The sequence below is a fragment of the Canis lupus genome, chromosome 11 (assembly GCF_011100685.1).
Source record: "Canis lupus familiaris isolate Mischka breed German Shepherd chromosome 11, alternate assembly UU_Cfam_GSD_1.0, whole genome shotgun sequence".
In the NCBI taxonomy this organism is placed as follows: domain Eukaryota; kingdom Metazoa; phylum Chordata; class Mammalia; order Carnivora; family Canidae; genus Canis; species Canis lupus.
The window spans coordinates 26,170,918-26,194,330 of record NC_049232.1 but is presented as its reverse complement, the minus strand read 5'-3'; the positions used below and the strand labels follow the sequence as shown (position 1 = coordinate 26,194,330).

General features: G+C 41.7%; 1 protein-coding gene and 2 non-coding genes across 3 annotated transcripts; all 3 read left to right on the top strand.

The window, feature by feature from the left end:
• Positions 1–1,515: 1,515 nt before the first annotated feature.
• HSPA9 (heat shock protein family A (Hsp70) member 9) lies at positions 1,516–22,910 on the top strand. Its single transcript, XM_038552315.1, has 17 exons — positions 1,516–1,710; positions 3,143–3,201; positions 3,449–3,536; positions 4,561–4,742; positions 6,119–6,243; positions 6,798–6,871; positions 6,954–7,060; positions 7,779–7,941; positions 8,421–8,513; positions 12,155–12,364; positions 14,546–14,773; positions 15,694–15,798; positions 16,421–16,538; positions 16,974–17,068; positions 17,406–17,498; positions 18,227–18,367; positions 18,695–22,910. Exons 1-17 carry the CDS (start codon positions 1,630–1,632, stop codon positions 18,770–18,772), a joined length of 2,040 nt encoding a protein of 679 aa, XP_038408243.1. The 5' UTR covers positions 1,516–1,629; the 3' UTR covers positions 18,773–22,910.
• On the top strand, positions 12,768–12,842 carry LOC119874080. Its single transcript, XR_005367303.1, has one exon. It is a non-coding gene; the product is annotated as a small nucleolar RNA SNORD63 (small nucleolar RNA).
• LOC119874081 lies at positions 15,297–15,362 on the top strand. The gene has a single exon (XR_005367304.1). It is a non-coding gene; the product is annotated as a small nucleolar RNA SNORD63 (small nucleolar RNA).
• Positions 22,911–23,413: the final 503 nt, after the last annotated feature.

Sequence of the window (23,413 nt, the reverse complement as noted above, 5' to 3'; positions counted from 1 at the left end):
TAAGAGAAATAAAAAGATATTAAGCAGGCTAGTAAGAATAATAACATAATAGATAAGACTTAAGTAAGAATGTGGGGTAACTTTTTTCTAAAGACGGTTTCACCTACAATGTTGTGTTTGGCTTTTCTGTTTCTTATTCCCATCCCCTTACAATGAAAAGTCTTTGGGTACTTACTTTCCCTCCCAAATTTGCCTTGACAGTCCCTCCAGAATTCCTCACACAGTCGTGATCACTTAAGGGGGGAGCATCCTTCTCTTTCGAAATAGGACTTAACGGACAAGTTGCTTCACCTTTAAAATCAAGCACAATCTCACTGTCACCTTATCAGTGAATTCACGTTTTGCTTCCACTGTATTCCCACCACTTAAAATCATGTCCGACACATGGTAGACACTCCAGTACATATTTTTTCAATCAGCAAATCACATCTCTTTAAAAAACCAGGGGCACCTGGATGGCTCAGTGGTTGAGTACCTGCCTGCCTTCAGTTCAGGTCCTGACCTGCGGGGGGTCCTGGGATCCAGTCCTGCATCACGCTCCCCGCAGAGCCTGCCTGCTTCTCCCTCTGCCTATGTCTCTGCCTCTGTGTTTCTCATGAATAAATAAAATCTTAAAAAACAAACAAACAAACAGAAGTGGTCACAGTTCAGTGGGCCACTACCATCTCTTTGTAGAGCCCCCCCCCCCCCCCCCCCCCAGCTCTGCCCCTGGGAACCAGCACACGGTTTGAGATGCAGGGGAGGAGCTTGGATGCCTAAGAGCCTCAAGTATTTTCTTCTCTCGAGAGTCTGCACGATAATTAGCCTAACTCAACCTAACACTCCGCAGGAACGAAAGGCGTCTTTCATAGTTCGAAACCAGAGAGCCCTGCGGTAAACAGGCGCAATTCAAACCCCCGCAACAGGCCACCAGAAGACGAGCACACACCAGGCAACCAACGTTCTGAGCCAGAGATTTTCATTGGACGAAGGCCCAGGACTCGACCGCGCCCTCCTCCAAAAGCCCGGGCGAGGAGAACGCCAAGGCGAGCGGGTGACGCACGGGCTAGGGCTCCCCGGGGCTACGCGCGGGCCAGCTCACGTGCGCTGGAACGGCCAATGAGCGATGCGATTAGGCTCCATCCCGGTTTCCGCCGCTCCCTGCGCACATGCGCCTTAGGCACGCAGCAGGATGCCAGCTGCGCAGGCGCAGCATGCTCCTCCTTTCACGCAACTGACGCAAGGACACTGTAATCGGGGCCGTAATTTAGTCGTGTGACCTTGAGTCTTTCCTGCCGCCGAGGCCCGGGGCTGTCCAGCGTACTGCCTGTACACCTCTCTTAGCCCCCTCGCCACTCCCCGAGCCCAGGCTTGTGGTAGCCGGAACGAAAAGATACGCTTTTTCCAGCCGTCATGCCGCGATGTGTATCAGCCATGTACCCTAACTCCGGGAGTGGCTGTCAGGTAGTCTCCGGTCAGGCAGCGCGGGCGGCGTCTCAGCGGAAGAGCGGTCCTCCGGGCCTCAGCGACTAGCCCCCGCCCCCCACCCCACGTGGTTGGAGGTTTCCAGAAGCGCTACCGCCGTCTCGCTGCGCAGCTCCTGTCCGTCCGGTCGCGTGTTGCCCTCGATACTTCCACCGTCCAGCCGCCATGATAAGTGCCAGCCGAGCCGCGGCAGCTCGTCTTGTCGGCGCGGCAGCCTCCCGGGGCCCCACAGCCGCCCGCCACAAGGTAAGGAACTGTCGGGCCTTCTCCGAGGAGCTCCCGGCCTTGACCTCCCGCGGCAGGTCTCGCCCTTCAGAGACAGAATTAGCCGGCAGTGGTGGGATGTGGAAGGAGATACGCAGCCTTCAGTAACTAGTGCTACCGTTGCAGGGCCTACCTCAGGGTTCGGCTTCCGTGTCTCGGGCTCTGCTGAGTCACACCCCTTACGAGCATGTAGTTTTACTTTGGGGAGTAGCGGATAGCGGACGTTCAGCGGCTGATTGTACGGTTTGGGCCGTGCGGGCGAGGGACGCGATTTTAGTTGGGAGGGAACCGATATTGTAGGTTTCGTTTACGTCTACAAGACGAAGGGTGACTGCTACTTTTCTCTAAAATACTGTGCAAAGATCCCGTTATTGTGGAAAGAAAGAAGAAAAGCATCTTAGTAAAGTGAAAGTCAAGCACAGATTTTCTTACTTAGGAACATTTGCCTGTAGTTCTAAAAGAATCTTTGGTGTAAGATTTTTTTTTTTTTAAAGAAAAAATAAGATCGGGAAATGGCCAAGTAGTAGTTTTCGTCATTATCGTGTAAGACCGAACATATCTTTGGAGAACGGGAACTGTCTCTTCGCACTCAACGTGGGGTTAAAAAAAGAAGGGATCTTTGGGTGGCTCAGCGGTTTAGCGCCTGCCTTCGACCCAGGGCGTGATCCTGGAGACCCGGGATCGAGTCCCGCATCGGGCTCCCTGCATGGAGCCTGCTTCTCTCTCTCTCTCTCTCTCTCTCTCTCGTGAATAAATAAGATATTAAAAAAAAAAAGAAGGCTTGAAAGTTTTCTGAAATTAGGTTTGATCCTGCTTTGAAGCCATTCATAAAGTGTTTTTATAAAGTGACTCCCCTCTGTTGCCGATCCTAGTTCCCTTGCGGTGTTAGCTTGACTAGATCGGGAAATACATTTGGATGATTGAGATCTGCAGCTGGAACACACCTAGTCGGGTTTAGATAACTGTACCCTGCTGCTGATTATGAAATTGAGAAGTATCTGAATAGTATTTTGTAAGCAGTGATTTTCGAGGGAGAACAGCTCTGCCTTCCAAGGGGATATCTGGAGATAACTTGTAAAAACTTGGGGGGCCTACTGGCTTCTAGCAGTAGAGGCCGGGGATGCTGTTAAACATCCTACAATGCACAGAGCAGCCCCCCACAACGAAGATTTGGTTAAAAAAATCTGTAGTGCTAAGGTTGAGAAGCTCTGTAATAATGTCATTCGACACAATTTTATATTTTTATCCCTCATTATTTGGGGAATTCTATTCAAATAAGTTTGTCTCCACAATAACTCATATAAGATTTTCTTTTCAATATGTGGTTACCAGAATGAAAGTTAACACTTTTTTGTTCTTCAGGAAAATAATGAGAAGCAGCTCAAATTTTCATGTCTTTGTTGATGTTTTTTAGGATGGATGGAATGGCCTTAGTCATGAGGCTTTTAGAATTGTTTCAAGGCGGGACTATGCGTAAGTGTAACTTACTTTCTTTGAGAAATAATAAAATACTAAACTCTAGAGTAGTGGTCTCTAAACTTGTGATTAACTCTTCCACCAAGGAAAAAGTGACATATTGGTTTTAATTTGTACATTATTTAAGGCACAACTATTTCCATGGTATCAAGTAGTCTTTTTTTTGTGTGTGTGTATTCTTGCAACCATTCTGGAGACCACTTAAGATAACAATAACCATAGTATTTTTTTAAATGTCTTACAGATCAGAAGCAATCAAGGGAGCAGTTGTCGGTATTGATTTGGGTACTACCAACTCCTGTGTGGCAGTTATGGAAGGTAAACAAGCAAAGGTGAGCATGTTTGGAAGCTCTGGATCTCAAATAGGAGTTAGTATCCAATCTGGGATTCTGTGCCTTTTGGCTTAGATAAGGGACATTCTAAAAGCTGATTCTAAGTTCCTAAGTTTCTTTTGAGGCTAACCTATGTACTTAATTGCAAGATGCTGTAAAGTGCATGGATTTGACACCAGGATTTAAGGGTGTCCTAGCATAGAGATAGGACTGTTCCCATTTAGGACCAATTGGGATGACTTGCTCTGTGGATTATTTCTATCATCAGAATCATGCATTTTGTAAGTCAGATGAACCATGGCTGAAGGTGCAAGAAGAGTCTAGAAGCAAGTGAATCTCCACATAACATGTAGGCTGCATCTTAGGAGCTTTTACTGTGATAGAGGCTGTTCCTCCTGAAGGACCTCCTTGGTTTGTTCATAAAACCTTTATTCCCACTGGTTTCTTTATAAGATGCAGAGCACCTGGTATTCCTGAATTGTTATTTGGCAATTTCTTTTTTAAATGCCTGAAACTTGTAGCAGCATGAAAAAAAATTGAAGTAGATTTAATTTTCCCTACAAAAGGAAAGAGTACCTTGTTCCATTATCTTAGTGTGAAAGATTTGATATTTATTCGTGTTTTTGTTTTTAGTTATAAAAAGTAAAGAATTAAAAATACTTTTAGGGGCACCTGGGTAACTCTGTTGGTTAGGTGTCCCAAATATTGATTTCAGCTCAGGTCATGGTGTCAGGGATGTGAAATGGAGCCCATCAGGCTCTGTACTCAGCTGTGTGTGCATGTGTATGTCTCTCTCTTAAATACATTAAATGAATAAAGTCTGTTTTTAAAAAGTAAAGAAAAGTACTTAAAACATGTACCTCAAAGAGGAGGTATTTAGGAGCTTTCACAGCATAAAAGCATGCCCATTAGTACTATTGTTGAACATTTGTTTTGTGATTTGACAGATGTTTTGTGTCTTAAAACAATAGCAAGACTAGTGGTGACTGGAACCTCATTTTCTGTCTGTCTCTGGGAGTTTTAGGTGCTAGAGAATGCTGAAGGTGCAAGAACCACCCCTTCAGTTGTGGCCTTTACATCAGATGGTGAGCGACTTGTTGGCATGCCAGCCAAGAGACAGGCTGTCACCAACCCAAACAACACATTCTATGCCACCAAGCGTCTCATTGGCCGGCGATATGATGACCCTGAAGTACAGAAAGACATGTGAGTAATAGGAAAAGCATAGTTACTTCTAGAGGCTATGAGGAGAATCTTTTCACCAAGATTCTTGGAGCATCTAAGAATTTTGGAGTTTTACATACTGTCCATGCGGGCATGTCCTGCCCCTACCAAAAGGGTGTCTCCTTCAAAAACGTTTTTCCTGCCTTCAGATAATAGGTCTTCACTATGTATTGGCATGACGTGAAGATTTGGCTAGTCATTTAGGGACCACATAAATTGATGGCATATAAGGCCTAGGCCCCATCATGTGCTGTTCAGCGATGTTTTCAGCATTTGTCTGTGCTGTAATATGTATCAGTACTTCGTATCTTTTTTATGGCCAGATTACATTTACATCGTATGCATATACATTTGACCCTTAAACACACAGGGCATTGTGGGGCTGACCATTCATGCATTTGAACACCTGTGTATAATTTTTTGACTACCCAAAAAGTACTGATAGCCTACTGTTGAACAGAAACCTTGCTGATAACATAGGCAGTTGATACCACATTTCGAATGTTTATTGTGTATTGTTTATCATGTTTTAGTAAACTACCTTAGGATTTAAAAAAAAATGTTAAGCCATGAGGAGGAGGAAATCTTTTTACAGTATTGTATTTACCCAAAAATATTCACATATAAGTGGACCAGTGCATTTAGAACCCATGGTGTAAGGGTTAGCTGTATACTACATTTTATTTATTGGTTTGTAAGTTAATGGGCATCTGGGAGCTATTAAGAATACTGCTACAGAGGTGCCTGGCAGTCTCAGTCAAAAGAACTTGTGACTCTTGATCTCTCAGGGTTGTGGGTGTTCAAACTCCATTTTGGGTGTAAAGATTACTAAAAATAAACTCGAGGGACGCCTGGGTGGCTCAGCAGTTGAGCACCTGCCTTCATGGCTGGGGTGTGATCCTGGAGTCCCAGGATCGATTCCCGCATCAGGCTCCTCACATGGAGCCTGTTTCTCTGTGTCTCTGCCCCCCCCCCCCCCCATGAATAAGTAAAATCTTAAATAAATTCGAAAGCATACTGCATAAACATTTATGTAGTTTTTGTAAGGATCTCTGTTTCTCTCTGCTAGATATCTAGTAATGGACTTGCTGGGTCCATTGGTAATTCTCTAATCACTTCCAGAGCAGGGGCACAAATCTTGTGTTTGGCAGGAAGTAAAGAATGTTCAGGTTTCATCAGGGTGTTTCTACGTGTTAATGACTGCTTTCTAAAGGTTTTCATTAAATGGATTCTTGAAATTTTCATTTGTTGGCCATGAATCTCTTGGGATAGAGGATGGACGTTCATGGTGTATGGTCACCTTGTCATGGTAGGTTGTGCGGGCACATTTTTTCAAATACAATTTTTATATCTTTCAGTAAAAATGTGCCCTTTAAAATTGTCCGTGCCTCCAATGGAGATGCCTGGGTTGAAGCTCATGGAAAACTCTATTCTCCAAGTCAGATTGGAGCATTTGTGTTGATGAAGATGAAAGAGACTGCAGGTGAGAAGGTTTAGATCCCATCTGGGAAAGTTTAAAGAACTGGATGGTTCCTCAAATACCCTATGTCCCTTTGATGACTATGGTGGGTGTTGTACAGAAAACCTAGAAATGGGGAAACTATTATTGCTTACACATTACCGTACATATTGAGTTTATCTTCAGAGTTTCCTGATGGTGATTTGTCTATCTTTTCCACTATAGAGGGGTGGTATTCTGTATTGAAGGCTGAAAGACTACATAATAGTCTTTGGGCTCTGTTAGATAAAACTTCTCATTTGGAGAAACCAGTGGCTGTTTTAAGTCTTAAGAGTAGGTCATTGTAGCTGGTGAACCTTCACTTAATGTTAAAGGTGAGATCTTGGGTCTTCAACTACTATCTAATTTGAGTGTTTTCCTAAAAGGTCTCTCTGTATTAGGTCACATACAAAGAAACTCATGAGTATTGTCTGTGGCTCCAAGAGGATGACAGATTGTTAGCTTGCATTAGTAATTGTATTAGCTGTTTCATCTGACAGAGTCTCATGATTGTATTTCATTTTTTAATTCTTTTCCAGAAAATTACCTTGGGCATACAGCAAAAAATGCTGTGATCACTGTTCCAGCTTATTTCAATGACTCTCAGAGACAGGTGAGTTCAGTTGGTGTTCTTATTCAGGAAGGTAATGGTACTTAGGACACAGGGTGGAAAATGCTTTTTTCTTTTCCTTTAGGCCACTAAGGATGCTGGCCAGATATCTGGACTAAATGTGCTTCGAGTAATTAATGAACCCACAGCTGCTGCGCTGGCCTATGGTCTAGATAAATCAGAAGACAAGATGTAAGTTTGTGTAGTAAACTCCACCTAGGTTTGTGAGACTCCGTCAATGGAACTTGTCTGGCCCATTCGGTACAGTATGTGACTTTTTTTTTTTTTTTTTTTTTAGTTTATTTATTAGGCAGAGGGAGAAGCAGGCTCCATGTAGGGAGCCTGATTTAGGTCTCGATTCCAGGTCTCCAGGATCACGCCCTGGGCGGAAGGCAGCGCTAAACCGCCAAGCCACCAGGGCTGCCCTGAGTATGTGACTCTTAATTCAGGATGGTGAGATCAAACCTAAGTTGGGCGTGGAGACTGCTTTAAAAAAAAAAAAAAAGTACTGTCAATTTTGCTTTTAAAAAAATATTTTAAAAGCTTTTTTTTTTTTTTTTTTTAATTTTATTTATTCATGGGGGCGGGGCAGAGACACAGGCAGAGGGAGAAGCAGGCTCCATGCAGGGAGCCTGATGCGGGACTCGATCCCAGGACTCCTGGACCACGCCCTGGGCCAAAGGCAGGCGCTAAACCGCTGAGCCACCCAGGGATTCCCTTAAAAATGTATTTTAACTGTGTATTTACCAATAGCTCTTAGGCCCACATTTTAACATACTTGTTACTGCCTAAGAAAACTTGGATTTCATTATTATACTTCAGGGAAACCATCAAGTTTATGTTCATTTGGTTATTAAAATTTATACCCTTGCAGCAGGTGTTAATTCCTTTCGGTCTTTTTTCTTTCTAGCATTGCTGTATATGATTTAGGTGGTGGGACTTTTGATATTTCTATTCTGGAGATTCAGAAAGGAGTGTTTGAGGTGAAGTCCACCAATGGAGATACATTCTTAGGTGGTGAGGACTTTGACCAGGCCTTGCTACGACACATTGTGAAGGAGTTCAAAAGAGAGGTTAGTTACCAGTATAGTTAATATGTAGACATTGGGATGTTGAGAATTTCTTTATTCAGATGGATCTTTGCTTTATGTTTTGCTCTTAATAGAACATTGACTAGAATGCTGAAATAATTGCTTTTCACTTTCATGGGTGTACTGAAACATGTGGTTGTTGTAGTTTCAGTTTGGGAATAAACAAATTAAAAAGGATATGGTACTCTGTATAATGTTCGCAAAGGAATTCTGGGAACTCCTCTTTTGAGCCAGAACCCGGTGGTTGGGAAGAAATATGATTAGTTCAGCCTTCTGACTCCAGGCACAGATAGGCTTTGCAAAATAAGATTTCTTTTCCTTACTGATTTTTAAGGGTAGTAAATGATTCATGCTTGTTTATAAAGGTACAGTTCTGTTTTATGTTGTTATATGTTATCACTATACTTGAAATAGTATTTATCACCTTGCTAATATTAGTATTGTGTGTTTTTATTTTGTAGACAGGGGTTGATTTAACCAAAGACAACATGGCACTTCAGAGGGTTCGAGAAGCTGCTGAGAAGGCTAAGTGTGAACTCTCCTCATCTGTGCAGGTGGGATGTGGACAAATCCTAATAGTCTTGATGTTTTTAGCCTTAGTTTATTTGAAAAGCATGTTCTGATTAGTGTAATGTCCATCTAATCTTTTTAGACTTTTCTGGTAAAAGTATAAAAACCTTCATAAAGTAGTAAAAGGCTTTCCAGAAACAAAGTAGTATTTCTTTAAGGATGAGCTAGAATTTGTTAACCACCCAAGTAAGATTCTATATACCAGAGCCAAAAAATAATTAGGATTTGAATGACACTGAATATGTTTTATTTGCCTTAAATTAACATACTGATTTTTAAGATCTATACTGGTGTTGTGCAAAATTAGAATCATTAGCCTAGAAATAATAGGAGCTTCTAGGAACTGCTACTGTCTTAAGATCCCTCTTTGTGGGAATCTCTAATTGTCTCATGATTATTTGGATCACCAATCCAGAAAGTGGGCTATGAAACCTGGCTGAAGGCTGGGGTGTATACACTTACATACATTTCTCTCTGTTGGCATCTGTTGAAGGTATCAGCCTGTGTTGTTCCAGTCTGAGAGGTGAAGCTTCACTTTGCTTTAACCACTAGGAATAGAACTGTATAAAGCTTGCTGGGTCTGGGTCAGAGATGCAACAAGATGGAAGGTAGATTTGTTTCTTGGTTCTTAGGCCACAGCAGCAGGAAAGCAGAACCTGTGACTTCTTTAGTTCTTACTTTGACCATGGATTATCCAGTGTGGGGAGACTTGGATTTAAAAAAGTTTTTTAAAGTAGCTGTGAGGAGTAACAAAGTCATATAGTCCTCCAGGATGATGGTGTTACTTTATCCCTGCTGTCACACAGAGTGGCAGAACTGCAACATGTGATGGTTAGGGTTAGAGGTGAACTATGTGACGTAGTTCATAGTTCATAGTGCTGCAAGAGCGCTTAAAATTCTTCCCACGAGTTTGACACTTTGGAAGGGAGAGGTTGGTGGTTTTTAGCGTGATTCTTATTAATGGGCATTTGAATTGTTTCCTGCCATTTTGCTGTTGAAGCAAAATATGTTGAGCATTCTTGAATATTAATGTTTGTGCATGTGTGATTATAAATCTATAGAATAAATTCCTAGAAGTGTTCACCTTCGTGGGGTTTACAGAGTGGTTTGGAAAGATAGATTTTTTTTTTTTTTTTAAGATTTATTTACTTTAGAGAGGATGTGGGGGAGGAGAGAGGGGAAGAGAGAATCTCAAACAGACTCCCTGCTGAGTGCAGAGCCCAATGTGGAAGTCCACCACAATTGTGAGATTGTGAGCTGAAATCAAGAGTTGAATGTTCAATCAACTGAGCCACTCAGGCACCCCAAAGAGGTAGATACTAATTAGGACATTATATTAATAACTGTCAAGCCAAAGGTAATGCAGTAAGTTAAGATCCCCTGTAGGGATCCCTGGGTGGCGCAGCGGTTTGGCGCCTGCCTTTGGCCTGGGGCGCGATCCTGGAGACCCGGGATCGAGTCCCACGTCGGGCTCCCGGTGCATGGAGCCTGCTTCTCCCTCTGCCTGTGTCTCTGCCTCTCTCTCTCTCTCTCTCTCTGACTATCATAAATAAATAAAAAATTAAAAAAAAAAAAGAGTGGCCCTGTAGACAGAGTGCTGGGATTAAAGTCATATTTTATCACTTAATAGCTGTGTGGCCTGTGATAAATTATTTAGCATTTGTTTTTTCTTATTTTTAAAATGAGGATAATGGTGCTGCTTTCTCTCTTAGAGTTGTAAGGATTCCTGAATTGATATGTGGTTAAGACGTATCTTAACTAGTACTGTAAAGTGTCATTAATATGGTAAAAGAGCAAAGTTAGATTTGTAATTGACAGATGCTGAGAGATGAGTTGATCAGAAAAAGATAAAAAAAGGGTCAAGGAAGTATGAGGCCCTGCAGTGACCTGAGAAAGGGCTAGTGTGTGAAGAGCAGAAGGGCAGGGAAAATGGAACATCATGAGACTAGATGCTTTATAGATGGGATTTAGGTCTATCCTGAGAAGAATGAGTATAAACCAGCGGGGAAAAATTTTTTTTAGTAATCCCTACACCCCACATGGGGCTCAAACTCCTGACCCCAAGTTCAAGACTCATAGCCACCTAGCCAGCCAGGCACCCTGGTGAAAACTTAATTTAGGGGCAGTAATATGGTCAGATAAGAGATTATGAGCAGTGCTCTGTTAGAAGTGGAATAGAGGTTTGTTCTGGGAGGGGTCCTGTGGCACAGGCAGCCTTGGTGGAGGTGGTACAAGGTTGAGACGCTGTTGTGGTACACGATCAGCTGGTGGTGAGAGGAAGGACTGGGACTAGAGTGTGATAGAATGTGTTGAATTTGAGAGGGGGGGACAAAAGTTCGTGACAAACTGGTTTTAAAGAGGTGAAAGTCCTGGAGTTCAGGTTGTCATTAATGTACAGCGTTTGAACTGTCGTTAATAGTGTCCATGTGAGGGTTTTAAAATTAAGTTTTAGAATGCTGTTTGTCATTTGTACAGCCTATATTTTAAGTGCTGAGCTATATGTGGCTAGTGGTTGCTGAATTGAACAGCACAAATTACCATTGTAGAAAGTTGTATTAGGTTGCATTGTGGGGTTTTTTGATTTTTTAAGATTTTATTTATTCATAAGAGACACAGGCAGAGGGAAAAGTAGGCTCCATTCAGGGATGTCGGACTTGATCCCGGGACTCTGGGGCAAGCCCTGAGCCAAAAGGCATACGCTCAACCACTGAGCCACCCAGGAGTCCCAGATTGCATTGGTTTAGATCATTAAATTGTTTATTTGGTTTATTAACATTTTGCAAGAGAAAGAAGGAAATTGTCCGTGGTGTTCTTTAAAGCAGTACTCAGTACCAGTGTTCTACAGAAGGTTGTGTTTTAAGTCTTGCTATTTATTAAGCATTTAAATAGCTAGGGTAGTTCACCTGATGAGAGATGGTTAAGGATTTGTTCCTCTCTCTTTCTCCCTGGCCATGCTTTGATGTGAAATTGGAGGGGAGGTAGAAAGTAATTTTGTTTGAGGGTCTACCTTGAGACAGGTTTTGGCATGTTTAGTGATGAGTTTTATTTAGTCTAAATATTCTGAATCCAGGCCTTTTTAGGATTTGGGTTTTATTAAATAATGGCTGTTACCTGGTATGGTTGTGGCAAGGTATACTGCTTACCATGAATGCGATGGTGGTAAAGTCAGTCCTTGGAGTTACCTTTAGCATTTCAGTTACAGCTTTCTTCCCATATTCTTGAAACTAAAAAGCCTTGGCGTGGGGAGAATATTTGGTTCAAAGTATGCCTTTGACTTTATTGTGTGCGTGTACAGAGTTTTTGAAAACATGGTTACAGAAAACAGTGGTATGACTCTTAAAGTATGTTTAGTGGAACTGTTCTTTGTGTCCTGAAGGGGGATTTTCCTTGCTATCAAAATCTTCATTGTTGGTAACAGATTCTAGAATTTTTGCCTTTGGGAATAGAAGACCTCGAATCTTAATGACTCTTAAAGAGTCATTGTCTTTGGTGGCCATTCATGCAAAATGGGTATCACTCTCCCAGTAACTTTGAAAGTCTTCCTAATGTGGGACTGTGGTCTTGCTTTATTTGAAGTAATATAGAAACGTCACCACTACGCATGCTCTCTCTGCTTCCTTTGCAGACCGACATTAATTTGCCATATCTAACTATGGATGCTTCTGGACCCAAGCATTTGAATATGAAGCTGACACGGGCTCAGTTTGAAGGCATTGTCACTGATCTAATCAGGAGAACCATTGCTCCATGCCAAAAAGCCATGCAAGATGCAGAAGTCAGCAAGAGTGACATTGGAGAAGTGATTCTTGTTGGTGGCATGACTAGGATGCCCAAGGTATGGACCCATAAAATCCTTGGCATGGAAAAGCAGAGAGGGCAAGCACATGTTTTTTCTAGACAAATGGTTTGTGTAGGGACATGAGTATGTGGTGTTCCTGCCACAGTGAGCTGAAAGGATGAATTTGTGCCCTCACTACAGTTCTTTTTTAGCCTTTTTTTCTTTTTCTCTTTAATTAAAAGGTGTCAGAAAAAGGATTGGGAAGGGCAAGGATGTCTTTGAGGTGGTAGCATGGAGGATCCTGGCCTTCATTCTTGGAGTATTTTTAGGAATGAAACAAAGTTTGAGATCAGACATAGCTTAAAACTGGTAGTTATCTAGCCTGTAGAGGCGATTATGGGCATGAGTGTCTTTGCACTATGGTGTTTGGGGTTTCTAACTATCTCTTCAACAGAAACTTGTGCAATGATGGATTTTATTTATCAACACATCATTCTGATAAGATAGGTGTGTGGAAAACTAATGACTGAGCACAGAACCTGTTGAAGATGTAATTCTTGTATAGCTTGAATAGAATTATCTTGGGCCTTGGTAGTAGTTTTTCTCTTGGGGTTTCTGGGCTTAGGAAAATATGCAAAGAATAAACACTAAGAATAAGAGGCTTTGGACCAGTAAGATATCTTTGGGTTAACAAATTATCCCAGAAGCTATTTAAATAGCACTTTTTTCTAGCATTAGTAAAATAAGCAGGAGGGAAGAACAAACCTCACATTAGCACCAGTGTTGAATTATTAAATTAATCACTGGTGCTTTTTTTTTTTTTTTTTTTTTTTTTTTTTTTTTTTTTTTTAATTTTATTTATTTAGGGCAGCCTGGATGGCTCAGCGGTTTAAGCGCCTGCCTTCGGCCCAGGGCGTGATCCTGGAGTCCCGGGATTGAGTCTCCCGATGGGCTCCCTGCATGGAGCCTACTTCTCCCTCTGCCTGTCTCTGTGCGCGTGTGTCTGTCTGTCTCTCTCAAATAAATAAATAAATAAATTTAAAAAATTATTTTATTTATTCATGTGAGACAGAGAGAGGCAGAGACACACAGGCAGAGGGAGAAGCAGGCTCCACGCAGGGAGCCTGAGGCAGGACTCCATCCTAGGACTCCAGGATCCCACCCCAAGCCGAAGGTGGCACTAAACCACTGAGCCACCCGGGCTGCCCCAACCACTGGTGTTTTTTGTTTTTTGTATTTTGTTTTTTGTTTTTTATTTATGATAGGCACACAGTGAGAGAGAGAGAGGCAGAGACACAGGCAGAGGGAGAAGCAGGCTCCATGCACCGGGAGCCCGATGTGGGATTCGATCCCGGGTCTCCAGGATCGCGCCCTGGGCCAAAGGCAGGCGCCAAACCGCTGCGCCACCCAGGGATCCCCGCTGGTGCTTTTAAGTTAGTTTTTTTTTTTTTTTTTTTTTTAATTTTTATTCATTTATGATAGGCACACAGTGAGAGAGAGAGAGGCAGAGACATAGGCAGAGGGAGAAGCAGGCTCCATGCAGGGAGCCCGACGTGGGATTCGATCCCGGATCTCCAGGATCGCGCCCTGGGCCAAAGGCAGGCGCCAAACCACTGCGCCACCCAGGGATCCCTAAGTTAGTTTTTAGTTGAACTGTACAAAGAGGAGTTGGAGTATATCTGAATTCTAGTGTCTTGTATCCTGTTTCTTTTTTCTTGGTGTTTGTTAAGTAGACTCCCTGTCCAGAGTGAAGCTCAAGACCTGAGTGAGCTGAGATCAGGAGTTGGTTTTAAGATTTTATTTGAGAGAGTGAGCACATGAGCTGGGGGAAGAGCGAAGGGAGAGGGACAGTCAGACTCCATGGCCTATCCCAGGACCCTGAGGTCATGACCTGACCTGAAATCAACAGTCCAGCATTTGGTGTACTATGCCACCGAGGCATCCCTTCACCTCTGTTTCTAATTTAATGTGTTCTGTGGGAAACCTAGTAACAAAAATTCTTTTCAAATCTTAAAAGGGCTATGAATGATAGTCAAATATTTGAGTGTTACCCACTTGGCACATTTAGGTCATTTAAGAAAAACTAAAATATGAAATAGTAACTTGAGTGAATATTCTTGGATCTGTAGCAGCTTGTCCTGAGATTTTGCTGTGATTTTTGGGACACGTGTACTCTTCCTTTCTTGAGTAGTTGCCACTTAGTAATGAATGACAGGTTCTTTTTTCTTGATGGCTCAGGTTCAGCAGACTGTACAGGATCTCTTTGGCCGAGCCCCAAGCAAAGCTGTCAATCCTGATGAGGCTGTGGCCATCGGAGCTGCCATTCAGGGAGGTGTGTTAGCTGGTGATGTCACAGATGTGCTGCTCCTGGATGTCACTCCTCTGTCTCTGGGTATTGAGACTCTGGGAGGTGTTTTTACCAAACTTATCAACAGAAACACCACTATTCCAACCAAGAAAAGCCAGGTAAGAGTCACCTACTCCTACATTGTCATGGAGATACTAGGGTCTCTGATAGATGTGATTGCACCCCCTCTTGTGGAGCTTTTCCTAGAATACTTTGCGTTCTGTATTGAGAGCCCATAATAGTTGAGTGGGTGCTAAGAATCTTGTTTTTTGGGAGGTTTTTTTTTTTGTTCCTGAAAAAGTTATTACCTGTCAATAGTGATGATTGTAGGGAGGGTATCAGTAGTCTCCTTCACCAGATTAAAATAACTTTACAGAAGGAACTTCATCATTTGGGACTAAATTCCCTGTGTTCTTCTGTACTGTTCTGAAAGGCAGTAAAGAGAAGGAACTGGCCAAGATTAGGGGAGTGTACTTGTTTTATGGGTGAGTGATGGCGGGGGTTCCTTAGATACCAAGCAGGGCTAGTTGGACAGTGGCTCACTTTTTTTTTTTTCTGTCTTAGATTAAGAACTATTTCTTGCCTTTCCCAATTTTGAAGTTTTTCTGAAAAGCTGTTAATATCTAACGGATATTGCTATTTGTTCAGTGATATATTGCCAACACATCATTCTGAAGAAAACTGTGGTGACTTCTGTGACTGAGTATAAAATAAATGACATGGTCTCTGATCTATCTCTTCAGATGAGCATGTTTCAACATTTCATCTTTTTAGCTCCTCCTCTTGAAGCCTTTTTTGTGAATGCTCCTGCTTTGTATAGTGCATTTACTTAGTTGAAACAGTAGCTATTGTATACCCTTTGACTATGCTAATTAATCCTACTCCTGTTCCCTGCAAAGATTTAATAAGCCTTTGTTCGGAACATCCTGCGCCTTGGACTCTAAAGTGTTGAGATGTGAATTTCTTTCTTTGGCTTGCACTTCATATAAGGGAATTAGCCTGATCAGACTGCCAATCCAGAGAATTTCTTTCTCCCTAGGTGTTTTCTACAGCTGCTGATGGTCAAACTCAAGTGGAGATTAAAGTGTGTCAGGGTGAAAGAGAGATGGCTGGAGACAACAAACTTCTTGGACAATTTACTTTGGTGGGTATGAGGAATCATGGATAATATATTGCTCATTCCTTTTACTATACAATTAAACTATATTTTAACCCTTAATGATAACCAAAACACTAAAACACAAGGACCTAGTCTGTTACCTTAGTTCAATGTACAGATGAATTCTGCAGCTGGATACCCATGGCTTCAATTTTTACCTGAAAGTCTTGTTTGTTCTCTGTGTCTTAGGAACTTCATCAAGAAGATGATAAATACAAGAGCCAGGAAAATATTCATAAACAATATTAATCAGGAAAAATTCCTGATTGCTAATTTAAGATATATGCTATTGGCTTTTGTCAGCATTGTTTATTAGTTCTTGGGAGATGAAAAGTCTAGGAGACTTTTCCTTTCATTCACTAGGTCCTTGGGTACATAAAGCCATTATGGTTACTTGCTGTGGTGAATCTTTTACTGAGCCCTGTTTATTTCAGGTAGCAATGAAACTTCTACCCTTATTAGAAACTTGTGGTTTTGTACATTTTATTTTAACTGTTGTTTGTTCCTCCCAGGAACAAGTTACTTGTTTACCCAGAAAACTGTACAGATATGGAAAAGAACACGGGACCTCTTAGGGGGGAAACTTAATACTGTGTATTTATTTTAGATTGGAATTCCCCCAGCCCCTCGTGGAGTCCCTCAGATTGAAGTTACATTTGACATTGATGCCAATGGGATTGTACATGTTTCAGCCAAAGATAAGGGTACAGGACGCGAGCAGCAGAGTAAGTACTCTTATTTATCAGAGTGTTAGAGTGAGGCGAGGGACCTTGGAGTTCCTCTGGTTGAGAACTACACCTAATAGGTTGTACATATCTTTACCCCCAGCCTTAGGGGAGAGGAGTCAGTCCTTTTTGCCTCTTTTCTCTTGGATTGGCAGGTTCAAATTAACAAGTGTGATGTTTATTACCCCAGATAAGCAAACACTGGGCTTCTGGATTATTGAAGTTTTGGTAAGCAGGCAGGTCAGTTTGGTCTGTGTATTTCAGACCCTTCATTTTCTTTTTATTGTAGGAGTACAAAGTTTTCCTGTCTTTTATAATACACCTCAAAATCGGCTACTCTGAACAGAAATACTCATTTTTCTTAATACGATAGAGTAAGAAGCAGAAGATTTTACTTGGAAAATAACAGGATGCCTTTTTTTTCCCTCACTGTAGTTGTGATTCAGTCTTCCGGTGGGTTAAGCAAAGATGATATTGAAAATATGGTTAAAAATGCAGAAAAGTATGCTGAGGAAGACCGGCGAAAGAAGGTAACTACTTTCTGCCTCTGCAGCTGGGAGGTGAAAGTGGGAGTTTGGAGATGTATCCTTGATCATCTTTGTAATCTTTCTTGGAATCTATCCTCCTTCCCTCTTTGCTGGAAGCTTTTGTGTGGAATGCTTCTCTCAGTCTTTCCGTATCAGAATTCTTATGTTCTACTATCTCAGCTAAAATCCCTTATCGACATCCTAGACTACTTCAGACCACAGTAATTTGTTTTTATTCTGTAACTGTATGCATCATTTAGCATGTGGTCTTGCTCAATGGGGACATTCAGCCAACTGGTTGTTTGGGAAGTCTTTATACTAAATTTCTAATTTCTCTTAGGAACGGGTTGAAGCAGTTAATATGGCTGAAGGAATCATTCATGACACAGAAACAAAAATGGAAGAATTCAAGGACCAATTGCCTGCTGAGGAAGTGAGTCTTCTTTTAAAATAGTAAATGAAGTTAAGAGGTAGTGTCACCAGTGTCAATGAAGTTTGTTTTTCTGTGTGGGTCTTGATAGGCATTTGGCAGTAGTTTTTGTTTCTGAGAGGCTTTATATTTCTTTTTCATATTTTCACATTTCATGAATGTTTATTCATTTGGGGCCATTTCACAAATAAATGGAGGGGCGCTGGGGTGGCTTAGTTGGGTAAGTGTCTGTATTCAGCTCAGGTCATGATCCCAGGGTCCTGGGATTGAGCTCCACATCAGGATCTCTGCTCAGCGGGGAGTCTGCTTCTCCCTATGCTCCTCCCCCCTGTTCATGCATGGACGTGGGCGCATACGTGCATGCCTGCTCTCACTCCCAAATCTTTTTTTAAAAATAAGAAAATGTAGATAGAATTCTAAGGACAAGTTCTGTCAGTGATAGGAATTTGGGGGTTTTTTTGGTTTTTTTTGTTTTGTTTTTTAGATTTTATTTATTCATGAAAGACACAGAGCATGAGAGAGAGAGGCAGAGGGAGAAGCAGCTCCATGCAGGGAGCCAGACATGGGACTCCATCCCGGGTTTCCAGGATCACAACCTGGGCTGAAGGCGGCGCTAAACCGCTGAGGCACCTGGGCTGCCCTAGGAATTTGTTTTTTAATGTTTCTGAGTATTACTGCTACATAAAATGGGATAAGAAACCCAGGGAAAAAAAAATTTTTTTTTTTTTAAGTGCAACAAGCTGAAAGAAGAGATTTCCAAAATGAGGGAACTTTTGGCTCGAAAAGACAGTGAAACAGGAGAAAACATAAGGCAGGCAGCATCTTCCCTTCAGCAAGCATCACTGAAGCTCTTTGAAATGGCATACAAAAAGGTATGTGGGCTGAAGGGCATTTTGCGCAATGAATTTGCCCCTAACTTGATTTCAACAGAACTGCTGTTGATTATTATCATTGATGGCACTGTATATGGCCATTTATGAAACAGTATTGGAGTTGGAAATACTTTTCCTGCCTTCTTGACTCTGCTTTGGAAGGGAGGGTAATAGCAGCCAAAGGGAAGGACACACAGAAGCCAAAAGTAGTGTGTGTACAAGGAGGGAGGGAGTGGAAGAGGCAGGATATGCCTCCATTTTTTAGTTTATCAAAGTGCAAACTGTCAGCCTTAACATTAAATGAGTTGCTCTCAAATATTTTAACAGATGGCATCTGAGCGAGAAGGCTCTGGAAATTCTGGCAGTGGGGAACAAAAGGAAGATCAAAAGGAGGAAAAACAGTAATGCCAAACTTTGGAGTCGAAATATGATGCTTGGGAGTGAAGGGACTTCTGAGCAGAAATGGGCAAACTTCAATCTTTTACTGTGTTTTTGCAGTATTCTATATATAATTTCCTTAATATGTAAATTTAGTGACCATAAGCTAATGATCATTTAATGAGAATTTCAACCGTACAAAATTCAGAGTACTCTGTAGTCATTTATCATCTGCATGTAAAGGGAGGGGAAGATTTGTTGATCATTATAAAAACAATGTTTTGTGCTTTAGTAGCTGTATTTTCAAGAGGTGAAACCATACCATTTCTGAGAACGCTGAAGGTAGTCGGCCACACACCTGGAATGAGACCATATGGGGATGAGATCTTCTAGTGAATTAAGAACTACTACACCAGCCTATGTGTACATGGGATTCTTCATGAAACTGAGGCCTTACAAGGCAAGCCAGCAGTGCCATGTTGGAGGGTAGGGCAGGAGTAGCTAGATCAACAGAAAAATAGCTGTTACGTACAGCTTTGTATTTTTAAAGGTAATAGGGCTCCCTGACTTTCCTAAGGCATATTTTTCTAGCTGCCTTCTGGCCTGTGTCTGGCTTCCTTGTTGATGGCTTTTTTTGATCATTTTGTTTTTTTTTTTTTTTTTTTTTTTTTTTTTTAATAAATCTGAAAAAGTATCTTGATCTCTTGTTTGTGAGAAGTGAGGCTCTGAGATTTAGCTTCAGGAATAGGACATGAATACTTCCCCAAGTTCTCTGACCTAAAGCCATTCGAGTGGAATACAGGATTTTCTAACATCAGCTGAAAATACAAATTCAGGATTTGGAAGGGCTGGTTGATGAAATAATATGCATTAATTACCAAGAACAAGTCCATCAGGAACTGATGCTTCCAACATTTCTCCTGTTTAATCTTGAGTGAGTTGCCTTGTCCCATATCCTGTCATGTAGTTGCAATTACATGCGGACACCTTCAGAAGAAGGGTGAATATCTTTCCTATTTATTTAAATGTGAAGAATTCTTTCCAAAAGTTTTCCAGCAGATCCCCCCCCCCCTTTTCATGGATTACTGCCATATACTGTGCTCAAAGGAATCTACTGTTCAAGAACATGGGCTTAGATCCTGTTAGATGTAATGCCTCCTTTTATTTTGTGATATCTAGAAATTGCTGTACAATTAAGTCAGTATAGTTAGTGCTTTAATGTGAAGGAGATTGTTTACACAGTAATTACATTCCTGGAAACTTTAAGTGTTCCTTAACACCCATGTAAACACTTGTGGAGATTCCTATGAAAAATAAATCCTAGGCTCAAATTTTCAGCTACATGAATACTTGGGAACCTTGTGGGATGCACAGTAACTCTTTGTAAAAGATTATTTTTTGACATATTGTAGCATCTTTTGTCAGCCTTTCCCCACTGAATGCCTCTAGAGTATCCTAATCATTGTGATAATAAGCACCCCCGCCTCCAAGGACTTCTAAAGCACCCCAGTTATAAACCAGTGCCTTTTTATTACAGATTCATCCTTGCTATCAGGTAAAACTGCTGCTTGGAAAGGTACTCAAATAACATCTCAAGCTACCCCATGTGTAGTGAACACATGGGACAGTATTTCAGTTACCTACCAGTAAAAATGATAGTGGTCCAGACAACCTTGAAAGACAAAGTTTTTTTATTTTTCAGATCCATTGTCCCTTCTGTAGTGACAACTGCTTGCTTGGGCACCAAAGGACTTCTTTACCTTGCTAAGAGGTCTTCCCAGTTAAATAAGCTGCTTATAGATGCCTAAACAAAGTCGTCAAATCTTAGTCATTGCCCCAAGTACACCCAGAACCATCCTCCTACCACTGAGTGTAATTTACTGGTTAGTAGTTTTCCCCATTTAAAATCACACCCTTGGGGCAGCCTGGGTGGCTCAGTTTAGCACCGCCTTTGGCCCATGGCATGATCCTGGACACCCGGGATCTGGTCCCATGTCAGGCTCCCTGCATGGAGCCTGCTTCTGCCTCTCTGTCTCTCATGAATAAATAAAGTCTTTTTAAAAAATAAAGTCACACCCTTGCCACTGGTGATTTCCCACTGTAGTCCTCAAATCAAAAGTAATACGTGGCATTTCCAGGTGCCTGAGTGTCACTTAAGGCTCAGGTCATGATTTCAGGGTTGTAGGATCAAACCCTAAGCCCAGTAGGCTCTGCTCAGTGGGAAGTCTGCATGAGATCCCCTACCTCTGCCTACCATCTCCCCTTACACACATGCACACCCTGTCAAATATTTTATTTTTTTTTTTAATTTTATTCATTTATCCATGAGAGACACAGAGAGAGAGAGACAGGCAGATGGAGAAGCAGGCTCCATGCAAGGAGCCTGATGTGGGACTCGATTCAGGGTCTCCAGGATCACACCCTGGGCTGCAGGCGGCGCTAAACCGCTGTGCCACCGGGGCCGCCCCCTGTCAAATCTTTTAAAAACCATGTGGCATCTGTCCTTTTAGGTAATAATAGTTTCTTTACTTTTTTAGGACACTGATTTTTGAGTATAGGCCATTTCATTTATAGAATGGCCCTTTGTATTCACCTGATGATTTCCTTGAGTTCGGAGTCCTGTACGTAGTATTGGTAGAAATACCACATAGGCGTTAGGTGTATCGATATATTCATTACCAGGGAGGATAAACTGCTATGCTCCACGCCTGTTCGTTATGAAACTACTTTTAATAAGTTTTTACGGTGGCTTGATTTTCAGTATAACATTTACACTAGAGATTCCATAGCAAGAAGAAACTTTAAGAATAAAAGTGAATTCTTATAGATGGCACATGAGATAGAATGAAGGGACGAGCCAGATTTTGGAAACTCAGATACCACCGTGACTGCTTTGTAAGAGCTATGTCTCCTCTAGTATCAGAACAACGAAACGGGTGAAAGCTTTAGATAGAGGAACTATAGGGTGACCTACATTAATCTGTACAGCATGGAGGTAATTTAGCAATTACAGAACCACTGAAACAGCCATTTCCATAGGTTAAAAAACACTGAATATCAACAATTTGATATGGTTAAGCCTAATACAATGTACCATCCTCAAACCCATTTCTGCTGCAGCACAGTCAGGAAGCTGAAATTTGGGGGGAAGGGTGGAGAAGAGTCTTAAGCAGGCTCAAACACAGAACCCAATGCTGGCCTTGAGCTCATGACCCTGGGATCTTAGCTGAAATCAGAGTTGGATGCTTGACTGATGGCCACCCAGGTGCTCCAAGAAGCAGAAATTTTGACTCTAAAGAGAACTGGCAGCTGAATCAGCCTTTAATAATTATGAGCTTCAAGTTTGAGATCAGGCAACAGGAAAGGAACATTGCTACCTAGGACAAATGGGCTGGCTCAGTGGCAAAGCATACAACCATGATCTAGGGGTCATGAGTTTGAGCCCCACACTGGGTGTGGAGCCTAGTTAAAAATGAGAAAAAGTTCAACCTAAATCACAGGTTCTTTTTTTTTTTTTTTTTAAATCACAGGTTCTTAAACAGGTTCGTTCTTGTACTCCTGACCCAACAGGTGGAGGTTTGAAGTAATAGGGAAACAGGGAGTCCACATGAGTGACTTCTGGGAGTCCATAAAACACTAATTCTAGAATTCAATATATTTCTGAAGAAATGGTCTGTTGCTTTTACTGATTTCTTGGGAACCTGACCAAAATGGGTTAAGACCATTGCTTTCCTCGATGGGAACTCATTCCACCTTTACTGGTCTAGCTTAATAAATTCGAGACCTACTCCTCTGGTCCATGTCCCCCTTGCATTTGCCAGTTCATCAATTTTGCTTTTGTATTTCTTAAGCATCCTTATCCATCTTCATTAAGCCTTAACCACACTGGCTGTGTACTCATAATTTTACTCTAATATTTCTAAAAGGATTATTATAAAAAAAAATCATGATCACATAAAAAAACGTGAGCAACTCTTTAATAGCAACCAAATGTCCAAATTTACCCATTTCACAACTTTAAGAGCTTATTTTAAGTAATTTCTACACCCAATGTGGGGCTCAAACCCTGAGATCAAGATTCACATGCTGTACCTACTAAACCAGCTGGACGCCTGGTTCACAGCTTTTTGAAATGTTAAACCAGAAACCAAATAAAGGCTACATCCTATATTGGTTGATAGGTTCCTGAAGACTTTCAGACTATACGTTTCCTTGCTTCCTTTCCCCCCGCAACTTTGCTATTTATTTATAAAAATTTATTGTTTTAAAATAATATTCTAAAGAGGGAGGGATTACTCTATAATATTCTAGAGACGGAGAGCATCTCAAACAGCCTCCCCATTGAGCAAAGAGCCAGACACAGGGCTCAATCTCATGACCCGCAATTTAGTTAAGAAACTGGCCCACCTGTCCTATAATATCCCACATAGTACATTTTACTGATTGCATCCCTGTGATGACATTTAACATGTTCTTCCATCCCCAACTGTGAACTGATTCAAGCTTCCTGACAAGAATAGGTGCTGCATATTTCCATCAGAGGGTACATAATTCTGGTTGGTTCTTACGTGATGTTAGCCACTGATGACTATTAACCTAGATCTCTAATTTCATTAAAAGTAATGTAGCCTGGAGCACAAGAGTGTCTCAGTTGTTTAAGTGTCTGAC